Below are 22,635 nucleotides of genomic sequence, written 5' to 3'. Positions count from 1 at the left end.
TCCCCCCACCAATAACACTTTAATGATTGCATGAAGAATAACACCTCTTTCCCCCAACAATAACACTTTAATGATTTCAGGAAGAATAACACGTCTTTCCTCCAACAATAACACTTTAATGATTGCAGGAAGAATAACACATTTTTCCACCAACAATAACACTTTAATGATTGCAGGAAGAATAACACGTAATTCCCCCAACAATAACACTTTCATGATTTCAGGAAGAATAACACGTCTGTTCCCCCAACAATAACACTTTAATGATTGCAGGAAAAATAACACGTTTTCCCCCAACAATAACACTTTAATGATTGCAGGAAGAATAACATGTCTTTCCCCCAACAATAACATCTTCTCAAAAAGAAAATCACTCATTGCTTGTGAATTCATTCTGTCCATGTCTTGTCTCCTGTTTTCATATTGACCATTTCAAATTCTTGTGAATTGTTCCCAATAGATGCAGCCGGGCCACGCAGATGGCTAAACTATCACATCCAAAAGCAAGAGTGAGTGAGTGAGTGAGTTGGGTTTTACGCCGCTTTTAACAGTATTCCAGTTATATCATGGATGTGAGCTTAATGTGGGAGGAAAGCCCGAAGTGATGCAGGTCTCAGACATTTACCACTTGCACCCACGAGCACGGGTATGGTGCTGACAAACCTAGAAACATAATCGGGGCCAACCGGGATTCAAACCCACAATCATAGGTTTCTGGCGTGCCCAAGGAACACAACTCTGCACAGCGAATCGCGGCACCTTAGACGACTGGGCCACCCGTGCCCCCTCCAAAAGCAAGAGAGATATGACAATCAGTATTGGGAGAAAAGGAACAGGTAATTGACGTGAGGATTGTGAGAATATGCAGGAAATACCAACCTGTTTTGTCTGACATTGTGGAGGCCGGATTCTATTGAGGGGGCCTTATTAAAAAATTTAATTATTTTCAAAGCTTAGACATATTATCATCATCCTTATAGGGGCTGTACATAATGTTGATAACTCTTATAAGCCCCTCTTGGTTTATTCTCCTTGCAGTGTTTTATTGTACGATAAACAGCAACCACGATTGCTTATTTCTTAAATAAGGTCATTATTATCTGAGATGAACTATGAAGCAGAAACAGTGTCCCACAGAGAGAAATGGTCTGTTGTGTATCTTACACAATTTGTCTTCATAACAATGAACAATGTACTGTAGAGTAGAGATGTCCAGTTGTGAACCATGTGCGTATATGTTCTTACACACGTCATCAGAGGTGATTTCTACAATACTGCCTTTTGGCGATATCGCATTCAACCTCTCATGGCATTACAAGAGGTCATCCTAAAAACGCCTAGTAAAAGTAGCCTTCAGCTTCGACTCAGTTTGTTCTGTATTTTCTTTCGGTAAAAAATGTCAGAATTCTTAAATATCTCATTGGTTCATTTCACAGATCAACCTTGGGGCGAGTTGCCATTTACTACATAATGCTGCCGTAGTATTAAGGAATAAACTGACAACACAACTCCGATTAACATTATTATTTCTTTATTGCTGCATATTGTGATATCAGCATATATCCTCAGCTTGTACTGACAGTGTATTACATGATTCTAGATGTTGTCAGTGTGGTACATCACCAGCATAAAGAACACACAGGCGCTCCTCCACACCAGCTGACAAGCTAGACTCTCCCTATGTCTCCCACACAGGTGCACCTCCACACCAGCTGACATGTGACAAGCTAGCCTCTCCCCATGTCTCCCACACAGGTGCACCTCCACACCAGCTGACATGTGACAAGCTAGCCTCTCCCCATGTCTCCCACACAGGTGCACCTCCACACCAGCTGACATGTGACAAGCTAGCCTCTCCCCATGTCTCCCACACAGGTGCACCTCCACACCAGCTGACATGTGACAAGCTAGCCTCTCCCTATGTCTCCCACACAGGTGCACCTCCACACCAGCTGACATGTGACAAGCTCGACTCTCCCCATGTCTCCCACACAGGTGCACCTCCACACCAGCTGACATGTGACAAGCTCGACTCTCCCCATGTCTCAGACACAGGTGCACCTCCACACCAGCTGACATGTGACAAGCTCGACTCTCCTCATGTCTCCCACACAGGTGCACCTCCACACCAGCTGACATGTGACAAGCTCGACTCTCCCCATGTCTCCCACACAGGTGCACCACGACAGAGCAAACTAGAACGTATCAAATAGAAGTGATTATGTCACTACCTTATGACTTACATGAACTGCATCAAGGTCAATCTTAACATCAGTTGGTGGTAAAGGAGAGTATATCACATGTTCAAACTTTAACATGGTTTAAATAACAACCGAGTAACAAATTCATAATGCTTAACCTAAATAATTTGGAACATTTTAAAAGACAACTGCTTTTCTAAAAATGGTATGTACATAAACAAATTATTCCAAATTGTATATTTTACACATTAGTGGCCTCAGCATGTATATCCTCTGTAGCAGTGCTGTGGTTGAGGACTCCCATGCTGGTGACCCTGACCTTCCTCTGATGTAGGTAGGCTAAACACATGGAGACACACAGCAGCACCACTCCGGGGCGGCACAACCAGAACTTACCATCTGTCACATCATTACATCTTCAGTAAGTAGTATGGGTGTACATTTTACCAAGTGAACTTCAAAATACATATTAACACGAACTATAACACCCTTTCTGCAGATCTATGTTCTTATAAATAATCCAAAACTTGAACATTTAAAAATAAAAGAAATTAATTTCAAGAAATCTTTCAAAGATGTAGAAATCAATCAACCACTGTATGTTTCCACTGGAATAATATGTGAAACTAGTCCCAGTTAACACTTGCTCAGCCATATCAGACACCTGGCCTGTCAACAGCTACACAACTGAGGCTAGAAATTACCAATAGAGAAACTGGACATTCCATTAGATTTAAAAACTTTCTTTTCTTAATTAACAACAAGTAGGTCTTTAAATCCACAGCAAAGTGCAAATGGAGATATTGAACACTCCTAACCATACACAATGTAGTTTGAGACTCACATCTCCACTTTTTGTTCATAAGGTCTACACATTTAACATATTAACAGATATGGTATAAACATAATGCATGTTGTCTACCCTTATCAGCCATCACAAACTATGGTGTCTGCTATTTCACTGAATCTCAGCCCCAAGTGTAGCTATTCCTTCACACCAGTGAGGGTGCAAGGACATGGGTAACACAAGCAGTGCATTAGGATGGTGGGTACACTCATACATTAGCTGTCACTGTTGTCAGTCATATCTACCTGGCCTGTGTCTGCAACTATGTGACATAACTTTCAACATCATAATATGATTGGCCATTTGTCACAGATGTCTCAGATTTGAGACCAATACAAAATAATGGAATACTTAGCCATAGAACTGTGGTCCTTAAAAACCATTTGGTAAAACCGATCACGAGGATGTAGTGGATCTTCACAACCAAATGGTAAAACCGATCACTAGGATGTTGCAGACCTTCACAACCAATTGGTAAAACTGATCACAAGGATGTTGTGCAGACCTTCACAACCAATTGGTAAAACAAATCACTAGGGTCTGGTGGACCTTCACAGCCAATTGGTCAAACCAATCACTAGGATGTGGTTGACCTTCACAAACAATTGGTCAAACCGATCACTAGGATGTGATGGACCTTCACAACCAATTGGCAAAACCGATCACTAGGATGTAGTGGATCTTCACGACCAAGTGGTAAAACCGATCACTGGATGTTGCAGACCTTCACAACCAATTGGTAAAACCAATCACTTGGATGTTGCAGACCTTTACAACCAATTGATAAAACTGATCACAAGGATGTTGTGCAGACCTTCACAACCAATTGGCAAAACCGATCATGAGGATGTGGTCGTGGACTTTCACAACCAATTGGTAAAACTGATCACTAGGATGTTGCAGACCTTCACAACCAATTGGTAAAACTGATCACAAGGATGTTGTGCAGACCTTCACAACCAATTGGTAAAACAAATCACTAGGGTCTGGTGGACCTTCACAGCCAATTGGTCAAACCAATCACTAGGATGTTGCAGACCTTTACAACCAATTGATAAAACTGATCACAAGGATGTTGTGCAGACCTTCACAACCAATTGGCAAAACCGATCATGAGGATGTGGTCGTGGACTTTCACAACCAAATGGTAAAACCGATCACTAGGATGTTGCAGACCTTCACAACCAATTGGTAAAACTGATCACAAGGATGTTGTGCAGACCTTCACAACCAATTGGTAAAACAAATCACTAGGGTCTGGTGGACCTTCACAGCCAATTGGTCAAACCAATCACTAGGATGTGGTTGACCTTCACAAACAATTGGTCAAACCGATCACTAGGATGTGATGGACCTTCACAACCAATTGGCAAAACCGATCACTAGGATGTAGTGGATCTTCACGACCAAGTGGTAAAACCGATCACTGGATGTTGCAGACCTTCACAACCAATTGGTAAAACCAATCACTTGGATGTTGCAGACCTTTACAACCAATTGATAAAACTGATCACAAGGATGTTGTGCAGACCTTCACAACCAATTGGCAAAACCGATCATGAGGATGTGGTCGTGGACTTTCACAACCAATTGGTAAAACTGATCACTAGGATGTTGCAGACCTTCACAACCAATTGGTAAAACCGAGCACTAGGATGTTGCCGACCTTCACAACCAATTGATAAAACCGATCATAAGGATGTGGTGGACCTTCACAACCAATTGGTCAAACCAATCATGAGGCTGTTGCAGACCTTCACAACCAATTTGCAAAACCGATCACTAGGATTTTGTAGACCTTCACAACCAATTGGTAAAACCGATTACTAGCATGTGGTGGACCTTCACAAACAATTGGTCAAACCGATCACTAGGATGTGGTGGACCTTCACAGCCAATTGGTCAAACCGATCACTAGGATGTGGTGGACCTTCACAGCCAATTGGTCAAACCGATCACTAGGATGTGGTGGACCTTCACAGCCAATTGGTCAAACCGATCACTAGGATGTGGTGGACCTTCACAGCCAATTGGTCAAACCAATCACGAGGATGTGGTGGACCTTCACAAGCAATTGGTCAAAACGATATCAAAGATGTGGTGGACCTTCACAACCAATAGGTCAAACCAATCATGAGGATGTTGCAGACCTTCACAACCAAGTGATACACCAAGTCATGCAATTGTGGCCCGAGACATGTTCCTTGGACAGAAATTACTAAAAGACATAATGGTAACAATTGCAGCCTCACAAATCCTGTATCAGAAACAAAGGATTATCAACCAGACATTCCTTCGGTTCCATAACATGCACAAAGCATTTTTTTCACAGTAAGTACTGCACTAAGCTCATTCCCTACTACAGCTGTAGGTACAGATAAAAAGCTATCCTTGCAAGTGAAAATAATGGTTGTTTCACCATGTGACCAAAACATATTGGGTACATATGATATACAACAATTACTAACTGAGTACATTGTATCTACAGCTACATGCAAAATTAGTTCTGAATTCCTTTATATTTGATGCCAAAAAATATACTCTTAGGTATGAAAATACAAGTCCAGCATAAATGACTATTGACTGAAAGTATAACAAATCTGATTAATACCAGCACAGCAAAAGGCAAAATGTTTTGCATACTCCAAACGCCAGGTGATACTTGTATCAAGTAAAATATAATATGCATTCATTTAACAATGACAATTCCTGTACCTTCTATATTCTGAATGTTATTCTAAACAAGAAGCCAAATTCTTAAATGCACATTTGAAAGCCCAGTGTGTGTATTGTTTGTATTATGGATCAGGTTTGGTGTATATATAGGTGCTGAGGTACAGGCATAAATCTGCAATATATACACAAAGGATCCATCTATAGACAGCATTTCTGCAATTATCAAAACCAATTTTAAGCACAAGTATTGCAAAATCTTGTTCCATCAGTACCGCATATTTAGCTTTACTCCCATTTCCTACAACATACTCCAGATTCGTGGACCAATAAGCCCCCAGACAATCTCCCCTGAGACACACAATCCACACAGTGTGGCCTACATACTCATGATGTGTCTACAGACGCTCTTTGCCTTGCATCACACAGCTCCTATCTAGCATAAATAGACTAGTGAAAGAAGAAAATAAAACAGTAATGTGGAGGGGCAATAAAATGAGAAGAGAAACAATATTCTGAAGCAGTTGTTGCAAAATCATATTGATGACTTATCGTCTGTATATTCTTGACCTACATGAAAACCATAAGTAAACAAATCATGCTCTTACTATCACTATAGCATGTACAGAGACATAACAACATGGAATATGTGGAATATGTACATCCTATCTCATATACATAGGCATCCCCATCTGCTAACTCTAACTTCTGTATCATCTGGTCCATCAGGTACACTCCAACAAATCCATATACATCTAACTTATGTACAGTATTTACAATAATGGTAATGACCTGGTCAACGTTATTCTACAAAGCTTTAATAACAGGAGTCTTAAAAACAACACTGTCTTTTCGGACAGATTTAAGAACAATTCAATTTTTCTTTTCTCTGTACTCCATCCACATACATTGTAATTAACTTGTGGACTTCTGTGTCCTCTATACTCCATGTTGAACAGACAAACGTTGACACTAAAGTGACCAACTCCACCCAGGAGATAAGGAACATTATATGATTACATCATATATGACAACCACACCATCTGGTAGCTGGAGAAAGCTAGGACATGGTCCAGTCAGCCAAATATGCTACACCATTAATAGCAAATACAATATAGGGTTAATTGGGTGCTCTAACATGTGTTACATTTAAGCTCTTCGTGGGGAAAAACTGATTACATGCATATTGTGTGAAACATTATTAAGACTACAATAGTTTGATTTTGTAACATATTGATGATTAACAGCATCAATATGAAACCATGGAAAGGCGCACGATACTTGGATGCAGGGACTCCATCTGGTGCAATTCAACAGCCATTCAATAAAATAGACAACAACTTCACAGCATCAGTGAAAAAACACTATCTCTCATTGAGTTCAGAAGATGGTCAACACTTGTTTAACTGCACCAGTTAAACTTTGCTGAATTTCAGGCCAGCTGCAAGAAAAACAAAAGGAAAAGACTTTACAAATCTAATGTGAAGTACAGTCACCACTTTCTGAATTCAAACATGATTAACTGTGAACACTTATTAACTGTTCTACAAGCATACTACACTATTGTATTATTATTATAATAGAAGTGAAACATAAAAACATGAACTACATACTTATATACATACATAAATACAGGAGAGAAAATACAAAACGTAAGTAATACAAAATAAAACGGTTTAAGACATGCATCAGAAAATAACTACTAAAGAATAGTAAAATTCCTATTAAAGATCAATAAACATCTCTGTAAGTGCTAGATTGAGAACATCAAGAGTTACATGCCCTGCTGTGCCAGCCAGCACACATGCCACAGTCAGCGAGAAGGGTTAGATGCTATGGACATTGTTGGTACTAGCCTGTGGTCAGTTTGGTCATGTGTCTCACATTTTCCTCTCTGGATATGTAGTCCTGAAGTTTCAGGAGGTTACAGAACAATGTCACCAACCTGACATTGCTAAGTACTCTCCATGCAGGAAGAACAGAGTACATGTATTAGAGGCTATACACTGGCTACACAGCTTGCTCAATCAGCTTGGTGGACATGCTACTGACATCAAACACTGGGTTATTTAACAGGGGATTAATTCATTATTGTTACTGGTCATTGTTATATATTAGATACACACTAGTACACATCTGCAGAACTCATTCAGTTCCAAGATGAAAACTATTAACTCTTCACAAAAGGCTGATAAAAAAAAAGAGAAAATATTCACTAAAACAGAGCACTGCAGATGGAAACTGAACAGACATGGATATCAAAGTATACTTTTCTAACGCCACCATCTGGACTGGAAAAGAATTGGCAATGAAGTGGTAGAGTTAGAGAGGATGGAGGATTAGGGGAGTGACACACGTATGTTTGTATGGCTACAGAAGAAGGCCACTTGATTTACCCTGCGCTGACTGTGGAATGCTCAGGGCTTGCACACCAGGCTAAAACTTGCCCATGTATGCAATACCTTCATCGTTGCTGTAGCAGTTGGGGCAGTGCAGCTTGTTGACCCGGACCCGGACGTCAGCACCTTCACTGCCATTCCCTAGTGGTGTGTGACACACACAGCACTTGAAACACTGCACATGGTATGATAGACCCAGGGACTCGATGATCATTGCTGCACCAAATCCTAAATAAGGGATAAAAAGACAAAATTTCAGTGTCATGCTAACCCAGTAATTATTCAAGTATATTGTACATACAGACTGTCAAAATGGCTTAGATTTACAAGGGAATGATGATTGATACCTTGAATGAACTTCATGAGTAGATACCTTGAACCAACTTAATATGATTGATACCTTGGGTGGGGTGAAATTGTGTTTAACATCACGTCCAAGATTATTGCAGTTATATAGCGACGTGCATGCACCTGTGTGTGAATGTGTGGCTGCTTGTACTAGTCTGGACTGATGCCGATTTATAGCGATAGCCCACTGAGTATACCTGAGCCGACAAGGCCAGGCAGGGTAACAACAAGTACCATCTTTTAATGTCTTTTGGTATGACGCAGCTGGGAATCGAACCCCAGACCTTCCCCGAGACCACGGAGGCGGTTGATTGAGACCTTCAATGAACTTAATAATTGATGCCTTAAACCAACTTAATGACTGATACTTAAGGAACTTAATGATTGATACCTTGCATGCACTTAATGATTGATACTTCGAATAAACTTAACAACTGATAGCTGGAACCAACTTAATGACTGATACTTTGAATGAACTTAATGATTGATGCCTTTCATAAACTCAAAGACTGATACTTTGAATGAACTATAAAACTGATACCATGAACCAACTTAATGTGTTTTCCCTTGAAAAAAACTTTAACTCTGCCTGTCATTATCAATGACACAAACCTTTGGCTTCCTGAACATGCATCTTAATGTTTTTTTCAAATCTTAATATCTTAATTTTCTTTTCAAAACCAAACTATTTACACAAACATGAAGGACAAACGGATCATGACTTTAGTTACTAGGACTTTGGATCAAGGTGAAGTAAGCATACAGAAATACAAGCAGAACAGATGTACCTAGCTCCTGGTTGCAATGAGAGCACTGTTGTCTGCCACTTAGAGCTGTGGAGGAATCCGACTTCTGAGGGGGTGGCGGTGCTCGGCTTGATGGTGGTACTTGCATATCTTGACCTTGTTGGTCCCTGTAACATGGGCTGTTGTAGTTGTAAGATGTTGGCATGGTTTGTGACAATGATAGACCTTGGTTAGGGTGTTGATTGTAAGACCCACCCAGATCCTGTGAATAGTTGCTCCCAGTTGAACCACGGGCACCTGCTGTTTTCTGCAAAAGAGTCTGGCGAATAGCAGCTGGCATGTTTCCTTCTGGGTGATGTGGCTCAAAAGAGGAGTTTAAATTCGGAGACTGTCTCCTATCCATAGACGGTTCCCCTCTCCAGCGATTATCTGCTGTAGGTTTGATGGGACCACTAAACTGTGTTTGTGTGGGTTGTCTGGTTTGAGATTTAGGATCCTGGTTTGCCAGTCTCCTTCTCTCTGCCTCCTCAAATAACCAGTGTTCTTGTGGGGTAGAATATTGCTTTCTCATGATATCAGAATGTCTTGATGATGGAAAACTTCGCGTATTAAGTTGCATATTTTGTTCACCGCCAATCCAATCATGTGATGATCTGAATTTGGGTTTGGGCACAGCATTGAGTGAACGCAATTGTTCCCTGGATGGAGTGGGACGTTTGATTGGCCCTGAGCCAGTGGGACTGTTTGGCGGAGTTGTATCTGGGCGAGTCTGTAAAGGTGTGGGTTTCCTGTTCATGGCTAACATATCTTCTCGTGAGAAGGTCGGCTTACCACTGCCATCAGTCGCTAACTTGACATGGCTTTGCTGCCAAGGTTTGGGCTCCACCACCACTGTTGTAGAATAATGAGGGGCTGCCTGGTTGCGCATCTTCTCTAGACGTTTCTGTGTGATTGTTGACTGATAGGAAGGGGAGGCCTCCCTCACCTGTGACACTGGCGCTTCGAATCGGGTGACATCAGCTTGCTGCTCAGCAGAAGCCCTCAGCAGCTGCAGCTGCTCTCGGTGAAATCTCTCCTGCTCCTGTCTCAGATGCTCCTCCTTCTGACGAAGCTGTTCCTGTAACCAAAACATATACTCCTCAAAACATGAAACAGCTGCACGTCACTGGATATCGCCTTAGAAATAAGTTCCAACCGATCCTTATGTTTAGGTACAGCAGTACTTCTACAAAGCAATGCTGTTATCAAAAGCTGCAGTATGCCCTCACCTCCTGTTCTCTGAGGAATGCTTCTTTATCTCTGAATCTTCGGTCTTCCTCCTCCTCTCTTTTCCTCCTCTCTTCTTCTCTTATTTTCCTCCTCTCCTCCTCTCGGATTGCTTCCACATCTACAAAAGCTGTGGAAATCACCACAAATATTATTTACAAGCATATTGTACATCTAATCTCCACAAAAATGAGAACTAAATTAACAAACCCTGACCTCACATTCTATTTGCACTGTTCCCATGATTCCTCAACAAATGAACAACATTAATGCAAACAAATGCTTGGATCAAACTACATAACAAACATTCCCTGTTCAAAGTATAGACATAAATTTGACAAAAGAACAAAAATTGTAAATTTTACCATAAATTGTATATTTATAAAACTTATCCTATCTCACTCTATGCATTTCATCCTTCTTTTTCTGATCCCTTGAGTGGAAACATCCTTGAACAAAGTTTCCAGTTTCTATGCTACCGTCCCAGCAATCAGGTCATGCACTGGAATCCCATACAGCATATGAACCTCAATCTGGCCACTTGACCTCGGTCTCATCATTCTCTTTCTTGGAGCTGACAGGCTGTGTAACTGTGATGCGAGGTTGGATGGGCAGGCATAGATTGTGTGAGATAGGATAAGTATTATAAATATACAATTTATTGTAAAATTTACAAATTTTTAACACTTATCCTCTAACTCACTCTATGCATTTATCCCACGGTTGGACGGTGGGTCACAGATTACACTAGTCTGTATTCGTCTTGTAACCATGAGATTTACAGGAGGAAGTTGGAGCCAACATGCTTCAATCCCAAGACAGTTACACATCCGCATCTGGAGGTATTTTCTCATCACTTTATGGATGAATCACTGCTGTTGAGTGATCTTGAAAACCCGTCTATACTAGGACACAGTGGCATGTCATCAGGTATAACATGCACTTGTGTGTTTCCACATAGGACATCATACTATGATGACTTTGCAGTTTTGAGCAAGCTATTCAACCGTGACTTTTCACCAATTTGGAAGGGGTCTCCAGTCAATTAGGTCTACAAACAAAGTTGTACGTATGCTCTATTGCCGCAGGTATATTTGTTTGGCTTCCCATTTTACGCTTTGTCGAAGCTCTTTTATCAATCCTACCACAGGACTGAATAGCTAAGACAAGATGAAGAAACTATCAACAATATCCATAAGAGGATCTTCAAACCATTACTGGGTCACATGCTCATAATGGAATGAGAATGGAATTTGTGATGATAGTCTTTTGATGATAAACTTTTAAGAGTCTCTACAGATGAGTTTTTTGCTTCTCCATTGAAGTCTCATTCTGGGAACTCGAAGTACAATAATAAACAAAAGAGTGGCTCTCAATTATTATTTTTATGATGTACACTGTAGTGTATTCTCCTTATAGTTGTTTACATCTTGTGTGATACAGTTTCCCGCAATATCCAAGTACACATTATCTAGTTACGTCATATGATGACGTCATGTATGGATGCGATGTCTGAGTAAACTAGGATGGCTTCCTTCCATGTTCTGTTGTGTTTGGCGTGCATACTCCCGAGCATAAATGTGTGAATACATGACAGTTTTGGCCACAAGGATGGGATCCCTAAGGAGGGGATACCTAAGGGAGTATTTTGGAACTGTTTACTTAATGTGGTAATTCAGGACAAGTGACAGAACGAACACATCATTGCGCGCCATGTGACATTCGTTCTTTCAGAAGGAAAATAGTGAAGCCAGTGATAATATTGGAATATCACACATAGTGAAGCCAGTGATAATATTGTAATATCACACATTCCTTGGACAGTAACCTATTTCACGTTAAATGAACAGTGTTAGTGCTAAGTAACACGACCCAACTTTATCGAAGCGACAAACTGGGCTGACCCGAATTCTCCGGATTTTAAAAGCGGAAGTGACAAGTCACGTGATCCAAGATGGCCGCACCCATGGTAGGATCGATGAGCGAGTTTACCCCCGGCAAAGAAGACTGGGAAAGCTACCAAAACGACTGGAAATATGGATGAAGGCTAACAAGTTCAAGACAGAAGATCGTGCATACGTATTCTTGGCAATTATCGGACCAAGTGCCTTTGAACTGTTAGTGTCTATGTTTTCGCTGACCAGCATTGCCGATGTTCAGTACAACGATCTTACAGTAGCATTGAAACGTTACTACAAACCAGTACGCAATGTTATTTGGGAACGGCAAACTTTCACGAAACGGAAACAGAATCAAGGTGAATCAATACAAGAATATATTCTTGAACTTAAGAGACTTAGCAAACATTGCAACTTTGGCCATACACTTAGTGAACGTTTGAGGGATCGTTTAGTAGGTGGTGAACAAGCATGTGAAGGGAAACCCAGAAAGGAAGCCATATTTTGGTGTAATCTCACAAATCATGACCCAGATGACTGTTACTATAAGAATAAGAAGTGCAATAAGTGCAAGAAATTAGTCCGGTAATTAAAGGTTTATTTTTCATGAAGGTTCAACAAAATTGACGGAAAAGGTTTTTTAACACATTTCACTGCCTTGATAGGTCTACTTTAAAAAAAAAAATAGTTTACCAAAATTTGACTTGGGGAAACACCCAAAATAGGTCAAATCCAAGATGGCCACCATCAATACAAACGAAAATCGAAAAAGTAAAAAAAAAAGAATCAATCAAAATCTAAACATGGATGATGACTCTATTTATAATCAACTTCATAAGATTAAGACAGGGAAATATATATTTAACAATTTTAAAGTGAAATCTTACACAGAAATAAATTACGGCTGCCTGAAATGTGAAAAAAATGCAATTGTTCCATATCGGACTACAAAATACTTAACACGGCCTTATAAAGAGGGAATAACCCTGCAATACTACAGTTTACAAGTCAAACTTACTATCAATTTAAATGTCTAAAGTTCAAGACAGTCACACTCATATATTGGACATGAAGAGACGATTATTCAGTAATGTCAGAGAAGTCATGACTTGGCCCATTTGAAAATGTCATCCCTTTGCATTGTCCACATGCTGAGGTACATTGTAGACAAAAAAATTCTGCATGAGCATGTGTTTTCATCACACTTTCCAGTGCAATTGTATCTGATTATTTTCAACAGAAATTTAGGAGTGACAGCTTGGTGCCTTGTGATTGGTTTCAATATAGTGCCCTTGTTGCTCTTGTGAAACGTCCAGCCCCATTCTGTCGCATCCATATTGTTGCCTAGCCAGGTCTGCACTTGGAGTCAGACTCGTTGGCTGGGCAATCTGGCAGCATCTGATGTCGGTGGAAGGTGTCGAAGGGTTAGGTAATTTGAGCTTGATAGATACCTTCTCAGTGAATTTTGTCACACGTTCAGAATTCAAATCCAAGCCAGGCATACAGCCGCAGAGGATTGCAAGTGCCTGATTACCAGCCTGCTCGATTTCTGCATGGTTTCCACCTGTCACCATGAAAACCTTTGAATATTCCTGAGACCATCCCTATGCCATATGGCCTCAATGTTGTGTCGGTCCCTGACAATGCATGTACAAAGAGCAAAGAATGGCTGAGATTAGGATCAAGGATCATCTGTAGGATGAAGATGTCAGTGATCTTTGTACTTGTCTGAAGAAAGATGGCCTCCAGTTCTTCTCTGATGGGTCTCATCCTTGGTAAAAAAAACACCACAATAACCATCAAACACGATAAGAGCATTGCAGAAGCGGTTCCTCAAGAAATGAGCCCGCACAGCTTGTGACACAGATTTGCCGGACAACATCTGATCTGTACTACCCTCTGAATATACTTGAGTGATGATCTCCTTTAACCCAGATCCAGCCATCAGATTCCCAACTGTACCCACAAAACTCATCTAAGTATGGAATCCCCCCAAGACCAGGGCTATTTGATGCAAGGGGCTCTCAGCTGGCCGTGATTCGAAGATCATGTATGCAATTCACCAAAGTTGCTGGTCGATTGTAATAACCGGTGTGATTCCATGTCGTCTGGCATATTTTGAAATATACTCCAGCGTTGATCTGACACAGGATTCGTCACATGGTGTCACGTTGATAATCAACAAGAATATCTCAGAGCTCTTCCTGGGGTATGGAATGTCAGAATGGAGCAACTGCATGCAACTGGAACACAGTGGTCAACACACACAGAAGTGGCGCACTCCACAAATTATCTAGTTTGCTATTCTTTTCATCAAGACAGAAGTCACCAATTGGTGAATAGTTAATGTTCGCCAGCACTGCCTTTGGATTTCTTTGTGAGAATGGTTTGACACTGTTGATTTTTTTAACATCATCCAAGTCCACCTTAACTCTTGGTACCCTCCGTCTCACCATCTCGCCCATAGCATGGATTGAGCCAGTCCCATCAAACCTTTTGCTGGCATGATCTATATAACCAGCCTGGTATTGCACGAATGTATCTGCAATGTCTCTGATTAGGTGAACACCATGAGTGGTCACCGAGAATTTTCTAAATTTACGAGGAGCTGAAACCGAGTTGGCTTATCATATCCACTAAATTACGATGACCATATATGTGTTATAGTGTGATACTTTGTCAAATTTGTCGAGGAGGCAGAAATGATGGGGTCATTTCGAATGCATTATTGCCTGACCCAATGACGCAGCTCAGCTCTTGATGATAGCTTGAAGGAGGATGCGTAATGCATGTGGGAGGTAATCAAGATTGGTGTCAATCAATGCCATCTGCTCGTTGTCGAGATACACATCAACATGTTTCGACATGCTCTCTACCTGCGTATGAATGTATCCTCCTCCAACTTTAATCAAACTGTCCATGTCGGATTTGTCTACCTTTGCAACATTTTCATATGCCGTAAGAGATGCAATGTTAGGTTGTTGCCTGATTTGTTATGAATACCTTGTTCCCATAGTGATTCATGAATTCCCTTTTCAGCTGAGATGTAGTGTGTAGTTGATTATCACTCAGTGCACTCATTGACTTCATAATGTGATGCAAATTGTCCAAAGGAATCGTTTCATCATCATTCTCTTCCCAGTAATAAATGGCAATCTCAAATGCTGTCATCTAGGACATACACTTCGGTCGACCAAGTCTCCATTTCTTTGGTGGAGCCTCCCCATGTTCAATACAAGCTGCAGGTATACTTGTCCCCTTCCGAAAATTCTTATCACAAGCATGGTGATGGATAGCTTCTTCAGCTGGTAGATTGTATATGGGCACAATACTTGACTGTACCATCTTGGCCCAATCATCTTGCCTGTTGACACAGTATGTTGCAGACATATGTTGAGTAACTGAAGAGCCATCGCAGGGCGGAAGTACACTTCTATATGGATGTTTGTACAAGTACCACATAGAAAACAGTGAGTTTTAAAATTTAAGGCTTTAACATATGATCAAAAGGTTTCAGCTACTTTGATTGCCTTTGGATTTTTATGCATACTTCGACACTGTCTGTGTACCAACAGGCTACAGTTGTATATGATGTCTGGTGCATCGAATTTACAGCAGCATTTTGCTGTCAACTTCACATAATCCTGGGGTTTGTCCAGGTTAACTGGTTCCATACATAGCAAACAAGTCGCCATCTGTGATCTACATAGGACACCTTCAGTTGAGAATAGTCACCTGCGAATAGTAACAGTTGATAGAAATATGGTTGACATGTGTCCAGATACAAATGTTGCTTTTCCGATTATAGCAAATGATTTTTGTGCTAAATGTCTTGATTATATCTTCTGAATTAACTTTTAATAAAGTTTCTGAGAAGCTAATACCATTTGAGAAAAATAACTGCTTCCCGGAGTTTGGATTATCTCCCTTGATTTTCCTTTAAACAAATGTTGATGTTAATTTTAAGGCTCTGTTTCAAATTTTATATTTATATTTGTTCATATTTTCATCAGTTATTCCTCTCTAGAGCCAATCAACTATCAACAAGTTTTCATTTTAGTTATAAAAGAAAAATAGCTTATACATACCTTTATGTTCTTGAGGTCTATCTTTAAGACATTGTATGCTCGCCCGCCATTTTGAAGAAGGGAATACTTTGGGTTTTTTCAATTATATTTGTTTCTAACTTGATTATTTACGTGAAGACAATAAACTGCATGATTTTATATGCAAAACGTCAACATAATAATAAATCGGTTCATGTTCTGCAAGAATTACTGATATTAACAAATTTATGTACTTTTTCGTCATTTTGAAGCATTATTTTAAATTTCTATGTGAATTTTCCTTTCAAAATTGTTAAATATACATTCTTTTGCATTTATCCTGGCAAGCTAATATAGATAGACTCATCATAAATGGGTTTTTTGTTATTGGTTCCACGTTTATGACTATTATTACTTTTGTTGGTGGCCATCTTGGATTTGACCTATTTTCGGATGGTTCCCCATGTCCTATTTTGGTAAACTATTTTTTATTTTAATGTATATGTGTCAAGGCACCAAAATCCAGCAATAAACCTTTTCCGTCAATTTTGTTGAACCTGGTCCTTTTAATTACTGGACTAAATTGGGACATATAGAAAGAGCTTGTAGAAGTATAGGGGCAAAGAATCAGAGAACTGGCTATCGTAAGAATACTGGGAAGGCACACTTGGTAGAAGAAACTGCAGAGATGTCAGATTCAGATACAGGGGCTGAGAATTTGTATGCAATATTTTCTATGGATCGCAATGAGAAATCTAATGACGGATTCAAGGTACCTCTAACCATAGAAGGAAAGGATGTTGCATTGTTCCTTGACACGGCTGCTAGTCATTCTATCATAGGAGAAGAGATGTACAAGAGACGTTTCGATAAGATACCCTTATCTTCCACAAAAGTGACCCTTCACAATTACTCAGAAATGTTAATACCATTACTTGGAGAAGCCAAGGTAACCGTGGTATACAATGAGAAAGACTTCACCCTACCATTACTTGTTGCAAGGGGACGAAGGGCACCTTTATTCGGAAGAAACTGGATGTCAGTCATGAAGTTAGACCAGGGAAAGTTATGTGCAGTAACTGAACAGTGTAACTCACTGAAAGAACAACTGAGAGCCAAGTACAGTTCAGTATTCCAAGGTAGAGGTATTATCAAGACCTTTAAAGCAGATATCAAGGTTAAAGCAGATGCCAACCCGAAGTTCTTTAAAGCACGTCCTGTACCTTATGCCCTAAGGGACGCAGTGGAAACAGAGCTTGACAGACTTGAACGGGAAGGTATCATTAAGAAGGTTGAGAAATCTGATTGGGCGACGCCAGTGGTGGTAGTTCTGAAAGCAAATATGACGGTAAGACTATGTGGGGACTATAAGGTGACAGTCAATCCGGTACTGGAGGATAATGTGTACCCCCTGCCAACAGCAGAAGATTTATTCGCAAAAATGGGCGGAGCCAAAGTCTTCACGAAATTTGACTTGTCAAATGCATACCTTCAGCTAGAGCTTACAGAATGGTCAAAACCACTACTAGTGATCAACACCCATAAAGGCCTCTACGAATATCAAAGACTTTCGTTTGGAATAGCCACTGCTCCTTCCATATTTCAGTCTATAATGGATCAGGTATTACGAGGCATACCTAGAGCTGAGTCATTGCTGGATGATATATTGATAGGGACAGTGACAGATGACCAGCAAGACAAGGAGCTTCATGAAGAGCTGAAACGTCTGGATACCTGGCATTACAGTGAACTTAGACAAGTGCAAGTTCAAGGTACCCAAAGTGGAATATCTGGGACACTGCATCGATGGGGATGGACTACATCCACTTGAAGACAAGACAAAGGCCATTGCTGAAGCTCCACACCCAGAAAACGTCACACAGCTAAGAGCTTTCTTGGGAATGATCAATTATTATGGCAGATTCTTGGGAAACATGTCCACGATTCTAGCATCCCTCTACTCACTCTTGAAGGCTGACACTCCTTGGAAATGGAATTCAGAACAAGAAGATGCTTTCCAAAAGTGCAAGACTATGTTGTCTAGTGAAAGTGTTCTTGTCCACTATGATTTGAACAAGCCATTAACTTTGGCATGTGATGCATCCGCATATGGTGTTGGATGTGTGCTATCTCATGTGATGAATGATGGAACTGAAAGACCAGTTGCTTTCGCCTCAAGAACCCTCTCACCAAGTGAGAAAAATTATGCCAAAATAGAAAAAGAAGCACTTGCGATCATATACTGAGTCAAGAAGTTTTACAAGTACATCTATGTAAGGAATTTGTCTTAATCACTGACCACAAACCACTCTGTTAGGTCCCAAGAATTGCATACACTGGCAGCAGCACGTCTACAACGACAACGACAACATTCTGATGGCACATGACTATGAGATACGATATCGAAGATCAGAGGATCATGCTAACGCAGATGGACTCTCTAGCCTTCCTGGAAACGATGACCCAGAAACTATTGAAGCCAAGATCAACTACTTCTCAAATGTGATCAACTTGCCTGTCACAACAACAGAAATAGCACAAGCAACTAGGAAAGATCCTGTATTGGCTCGTGTGATGGACTATACCATGCGTGTTATGGGTTATCATTCCAAAGAGTTATCAAGACTATGTGTTGAATGAACTACACAGTGAGCATATGGGCATCGTGAAGATGAAGGCACGCGCTCGAAGCTATGTGTGGTACCCAGGTCTTGATCATGACATCGAAATGACAGCTAAAAGTTGTACTGTATGCCAAAGTCTACAAAATGACCCACCAGTGGCCCGCCCCTCTTCACCCTTGGAAGTATCCTTAGAGAATATGGGAAAGAGTGCATGTGGACTTTGAGGAATTTCAAAGTCAGCAATTTGTTCGAAATGGAAGCTATTCTCATGACCTCCACGACAGCTGAGAAGACTATAGAGACATTGAGAAATATATTTTCTTCATATGGCTTACCCGAAGAGTTAGTGTCGGATAATGGGCCGCAGTTCACAGCTGAAATCTTCAAAGATTTTATGAAGAACAATGGAATCAAACATTCCCTCAGTCCACCCTACAACCCTTCATCAAACGGTGCAGCAGAAAGATCTGTTCAAGTTATTAAATCTGCTCTGAAGAAACACCTGACAATGGAGACAAGTCAACAAAGAAACACTTGGCAAATTTCCTATTGACTTACAGGTCAACTCCTCATTCCGTAACTGGACGGACACCTGCTGAACTTTTTCTTGGAAGACAAGTTCGCACAAGACTTTCACTCTTGAAACCAGACCTGCGGAAAACTGGAAGCAGCTCAAGAAAAACAGAAGCAATTTCACGACAATTCCATCATACTCAGAGAATTTGAAATGAATGAATCCTGCAGAGTTAGAAATGACAGAGAATCACAAGGTGAGAAATGGATTCCTGGAAGAGTAGTTAAACGCTTAGGTGAACAACGTTATCTTGTCCAAACTGGAGCAAGAACCAGATATGTGCATGTTAACCAGATACTACCTTCAGTGGGACATGCAGATGAAGAACTGAGACTGTCATTACCAAATGCATTACCTTTGTTACCGGTAACAACTGGTAATACCATTCCTAGAGAGGAGGAGACTACTCAACCCACGCTACAACCAGCGTTAAAGCTAGCCAGCAACCTTGAATGAAGGGAGAGAACTCTTGATAAACCTGTGACTTTAACAAATGGTGAACAGAGACACTATCCACAGAGAACTCGAAAACAAGTGCAAAGGCTTGATCTTTGAACATTGTGACCTTAATGAGGACAGTTCAGGCATCTAGCATGAATTGTCAATTCACCAGTTATTCAAGCTCAGAATTTACAAGTTTTAAAAGTAGTGTTAATTCCAGTTATCAAAGTTATAATGAAATGGACTTTAATGTTGCTATTATTCAGAAGCCTAACATTACAGCAAGATCGTAGTCTTTCATATAATCATAAGGTAAATGTTTAGAGGGGAGGAGTGTAGTGTATTCTCCTTATAGTTGTTTACATCTTGTGTGATACAGTTTCCCGCAATATCCAAGTACACATTATCTAGTTACGTCATATGATGACGTCATGTATGGATGCGATGTCTGAGTAAACTAGGATGGCTTCCTTCCATGTTCTGTTGTGTTTGGCGTGCATACTCCCGAGCATAAAAGTGTGAATACATGACATACACGATATGATTTACGCGACTACAGTGAGCGGTACTCGCATCTGTTAACTCTGTTAACTGGCTGTTGTTAATTGTTGAGCCAGGACTAGCAGACCGAAAAGGTGAAGCCCTTGGACATAAGTTATGGCGATATCTTGAAAGTAGTGGGAGGTGAAGACTATATCAGACTTCCAGAAACATTCTTTCATGATAGCATTGAGGGAGCAGTTATTATGCAGTGCCATCGTGGAGGCAACAGCTCTTATCTCGTGTGGATTTGATGTTTGAGGTGGAGGGAAACCCGCAAAATTGTAGATCGTAACTAAAAGGAGACCGCTGTACGGGAAACCTCTGAGGTAGCCAATTGTGAGATGGGGATAAACAATCTCTTCCACGATCGTCAAAGTTTTGATGAGGCTTGTAGGTATAAGCATAAAGTTCGCGATCCTGGGGATGTAGAATAGAGGCCAAAGCCAGGATGGTTAATAGCCTGTTGGGTTGACCTGGAAGTTGGTTCTTAGTGATGAAGTCCCATCGCAGACCAAGATGGACTTTGCATTGGCTGTGCCTCTCGAATCGAATCCTGTTTACATCCAAGGTGTGTGTCTTGCTGACCCTCGCAAAAGCTAGAAGAAAGACTGTCTTCAGTGTGATGTGCTCAAAGTCTTTTTCTGCCACAGGTTCATATTCTGCATCAAGTGTCAAGTATACTCTGTAGAATGTTGACCCTTTGAAGTCGACTCTGAATGGCATCCCATGTCTCGATTTTGATCTTCCATGGGTCGAAATAACTCTCTACTCTTCCTATGTCCTGACACCACTGTCGTTCTCTGACTGCTAGAGACGATATTAGGATCAACTGGTCGAACTGCAACCTCTGAATTTGATGATTGACTTCCAATAGAGTGGGTCTGAGTCGTTGGACATATCTCGGTAGACTGGTTTAAATTTACTGCCAGCACCATATGTGTGTCTGACGTATTTGTTGACTGCAAGTTTGTCGTAGTCAGCGGATCACTGATGATGTATTGTGAAGAAATGGTGGTAACTTCGTTGTGCAAAAAACTGTCTGACACTGTATTGTTCCACTGAGAGGGAAGTAATCATGGCTAGTGTTGTTTGCTTAACCACAGATTTTACAGATGGAGGACTGCTAGTCTTTGTCACACGCTTGGGTTTCTTGGACGAGGGGGGGTCCGTGTTCTGTATCTATAAATTTTGATCCGTGATCATTGCCTCTCTTCTGGCATTTCTTAAGACCATTGGTGAATGCCTCCTCGGACAGGCGAAAATATGTGGCGATTCATAGCTGGTTGCTTTGCTTGATCCATGCCCATATCTCAGGCGTAAGAAGAGCCCGAAACTCCCGTAATTTTGAGAAAAATAAAGGCATAAATATTCTCTAAAAAAAAGCACATCTCCACAGGGAGGCGAAGAGAAAGAGCACGATGAGACAGAGGTCAAGTGGCCAGATCGAGGTCAGCATGCTGCACATGATTCGGGTGCATGACCTGATTGCTGGGACGGTCGCCATGGTTATGCTGGGGTGTTTGGGCAAATGAAGCTTAGAATCGAAGCTGGAAACTTTTGTTCAAGGCGTTTCCACACAAGGGATCAAAAGAAGTATGTAATGCATACAGTGAGATAGGAAAATTTCAAAAATATCATAATTCATCTAGTTTCTTAATTCTCTTTGAATGTTATGGATTTCTGACTTCAGCTAGCACACAAAACAAGAGCTGCAATGTATCTTACGTGGTTGGTAGGTGGCTGCCTGCTGGGTAGAGTGGACATACATGTCCTCGGACAACCCAGGCTGGTTGATGTTCACCTGGAAGTTGTACCCGTGCTGGGAACTGGAACATGCAAGGGAATATCCAAACATGTTGCTTACACTTTTATAAATCTATAGTGACGTCATCCTGACGTTCTTACAGTTTCTTCAAATAGTGAAAAGCACAAACTCAGTTGAAGTATCCACGCCTAGAGCATTCCCGGAGAGTGCCCTCGACCTAAATGAAGAGTGTTACATCACCAAAGATTTAAAAACATCCTTTTA

At 40.8% G+C, this 22,635-nt stretch overlaps 1 protein-coding gene across 1 annotated transcript in view; it reads right to left on the bottom strand.

The window, feature by feature from the left end:
• Positions 1-1,534: 1,534 nt before the first annotated feature.
• Positions 1,535-22,635, bottom strand: part of LOC139449510 (LIM domain only protein 7-like) — a 170,381-nt gene continuing 149,280 nt past the window's right edge. The window contains exons 19-23 of the mRNA XM_071230934.1: positions 22,332-22,432; positions 10,483-10,610; positions 9,257-10,331; positions 8,184-8,348; positions 1,535-7,162 (exon numbers count right to left, since the gene is read on the bottom strand). Coding sequence (XP_071087035.1) covers positions 7,137-7,162; positions 8,184-8,348; positions 9,257-10,331; positions 10,483-10,610; positions 22,332-22,432 — 1,495 coding nt within the window. The 3' untranslated portion in view covers positions 1,535-7,136. The remainder of the gene's footprint in view (positions 7,163-8,183; positions 8,349-9,256; positions 10,332-10,482; positions 10,611-22,331; positions 22,433-22,635) is intronic.

Source organism: Haliotis cracherodii, unplaced genomic scaffold (assembly GCF_022045235.1).
Source record: "Haliotis cracherodii isolate W230 unplaced genomic scaffold, xgHalCrac1.p SCAF_8, whole genome shotgun sequence".
Classification (NCBI taxonomy): Eukaryota; Metazoa; Mollusca; class Gastropoda; order Lepetellida; family Haliotidae; genus Haliotis; species Haliotis cracherodii.
This window is presented reverse-complemented; position numbering and strand designations above follow the sequence as displayed.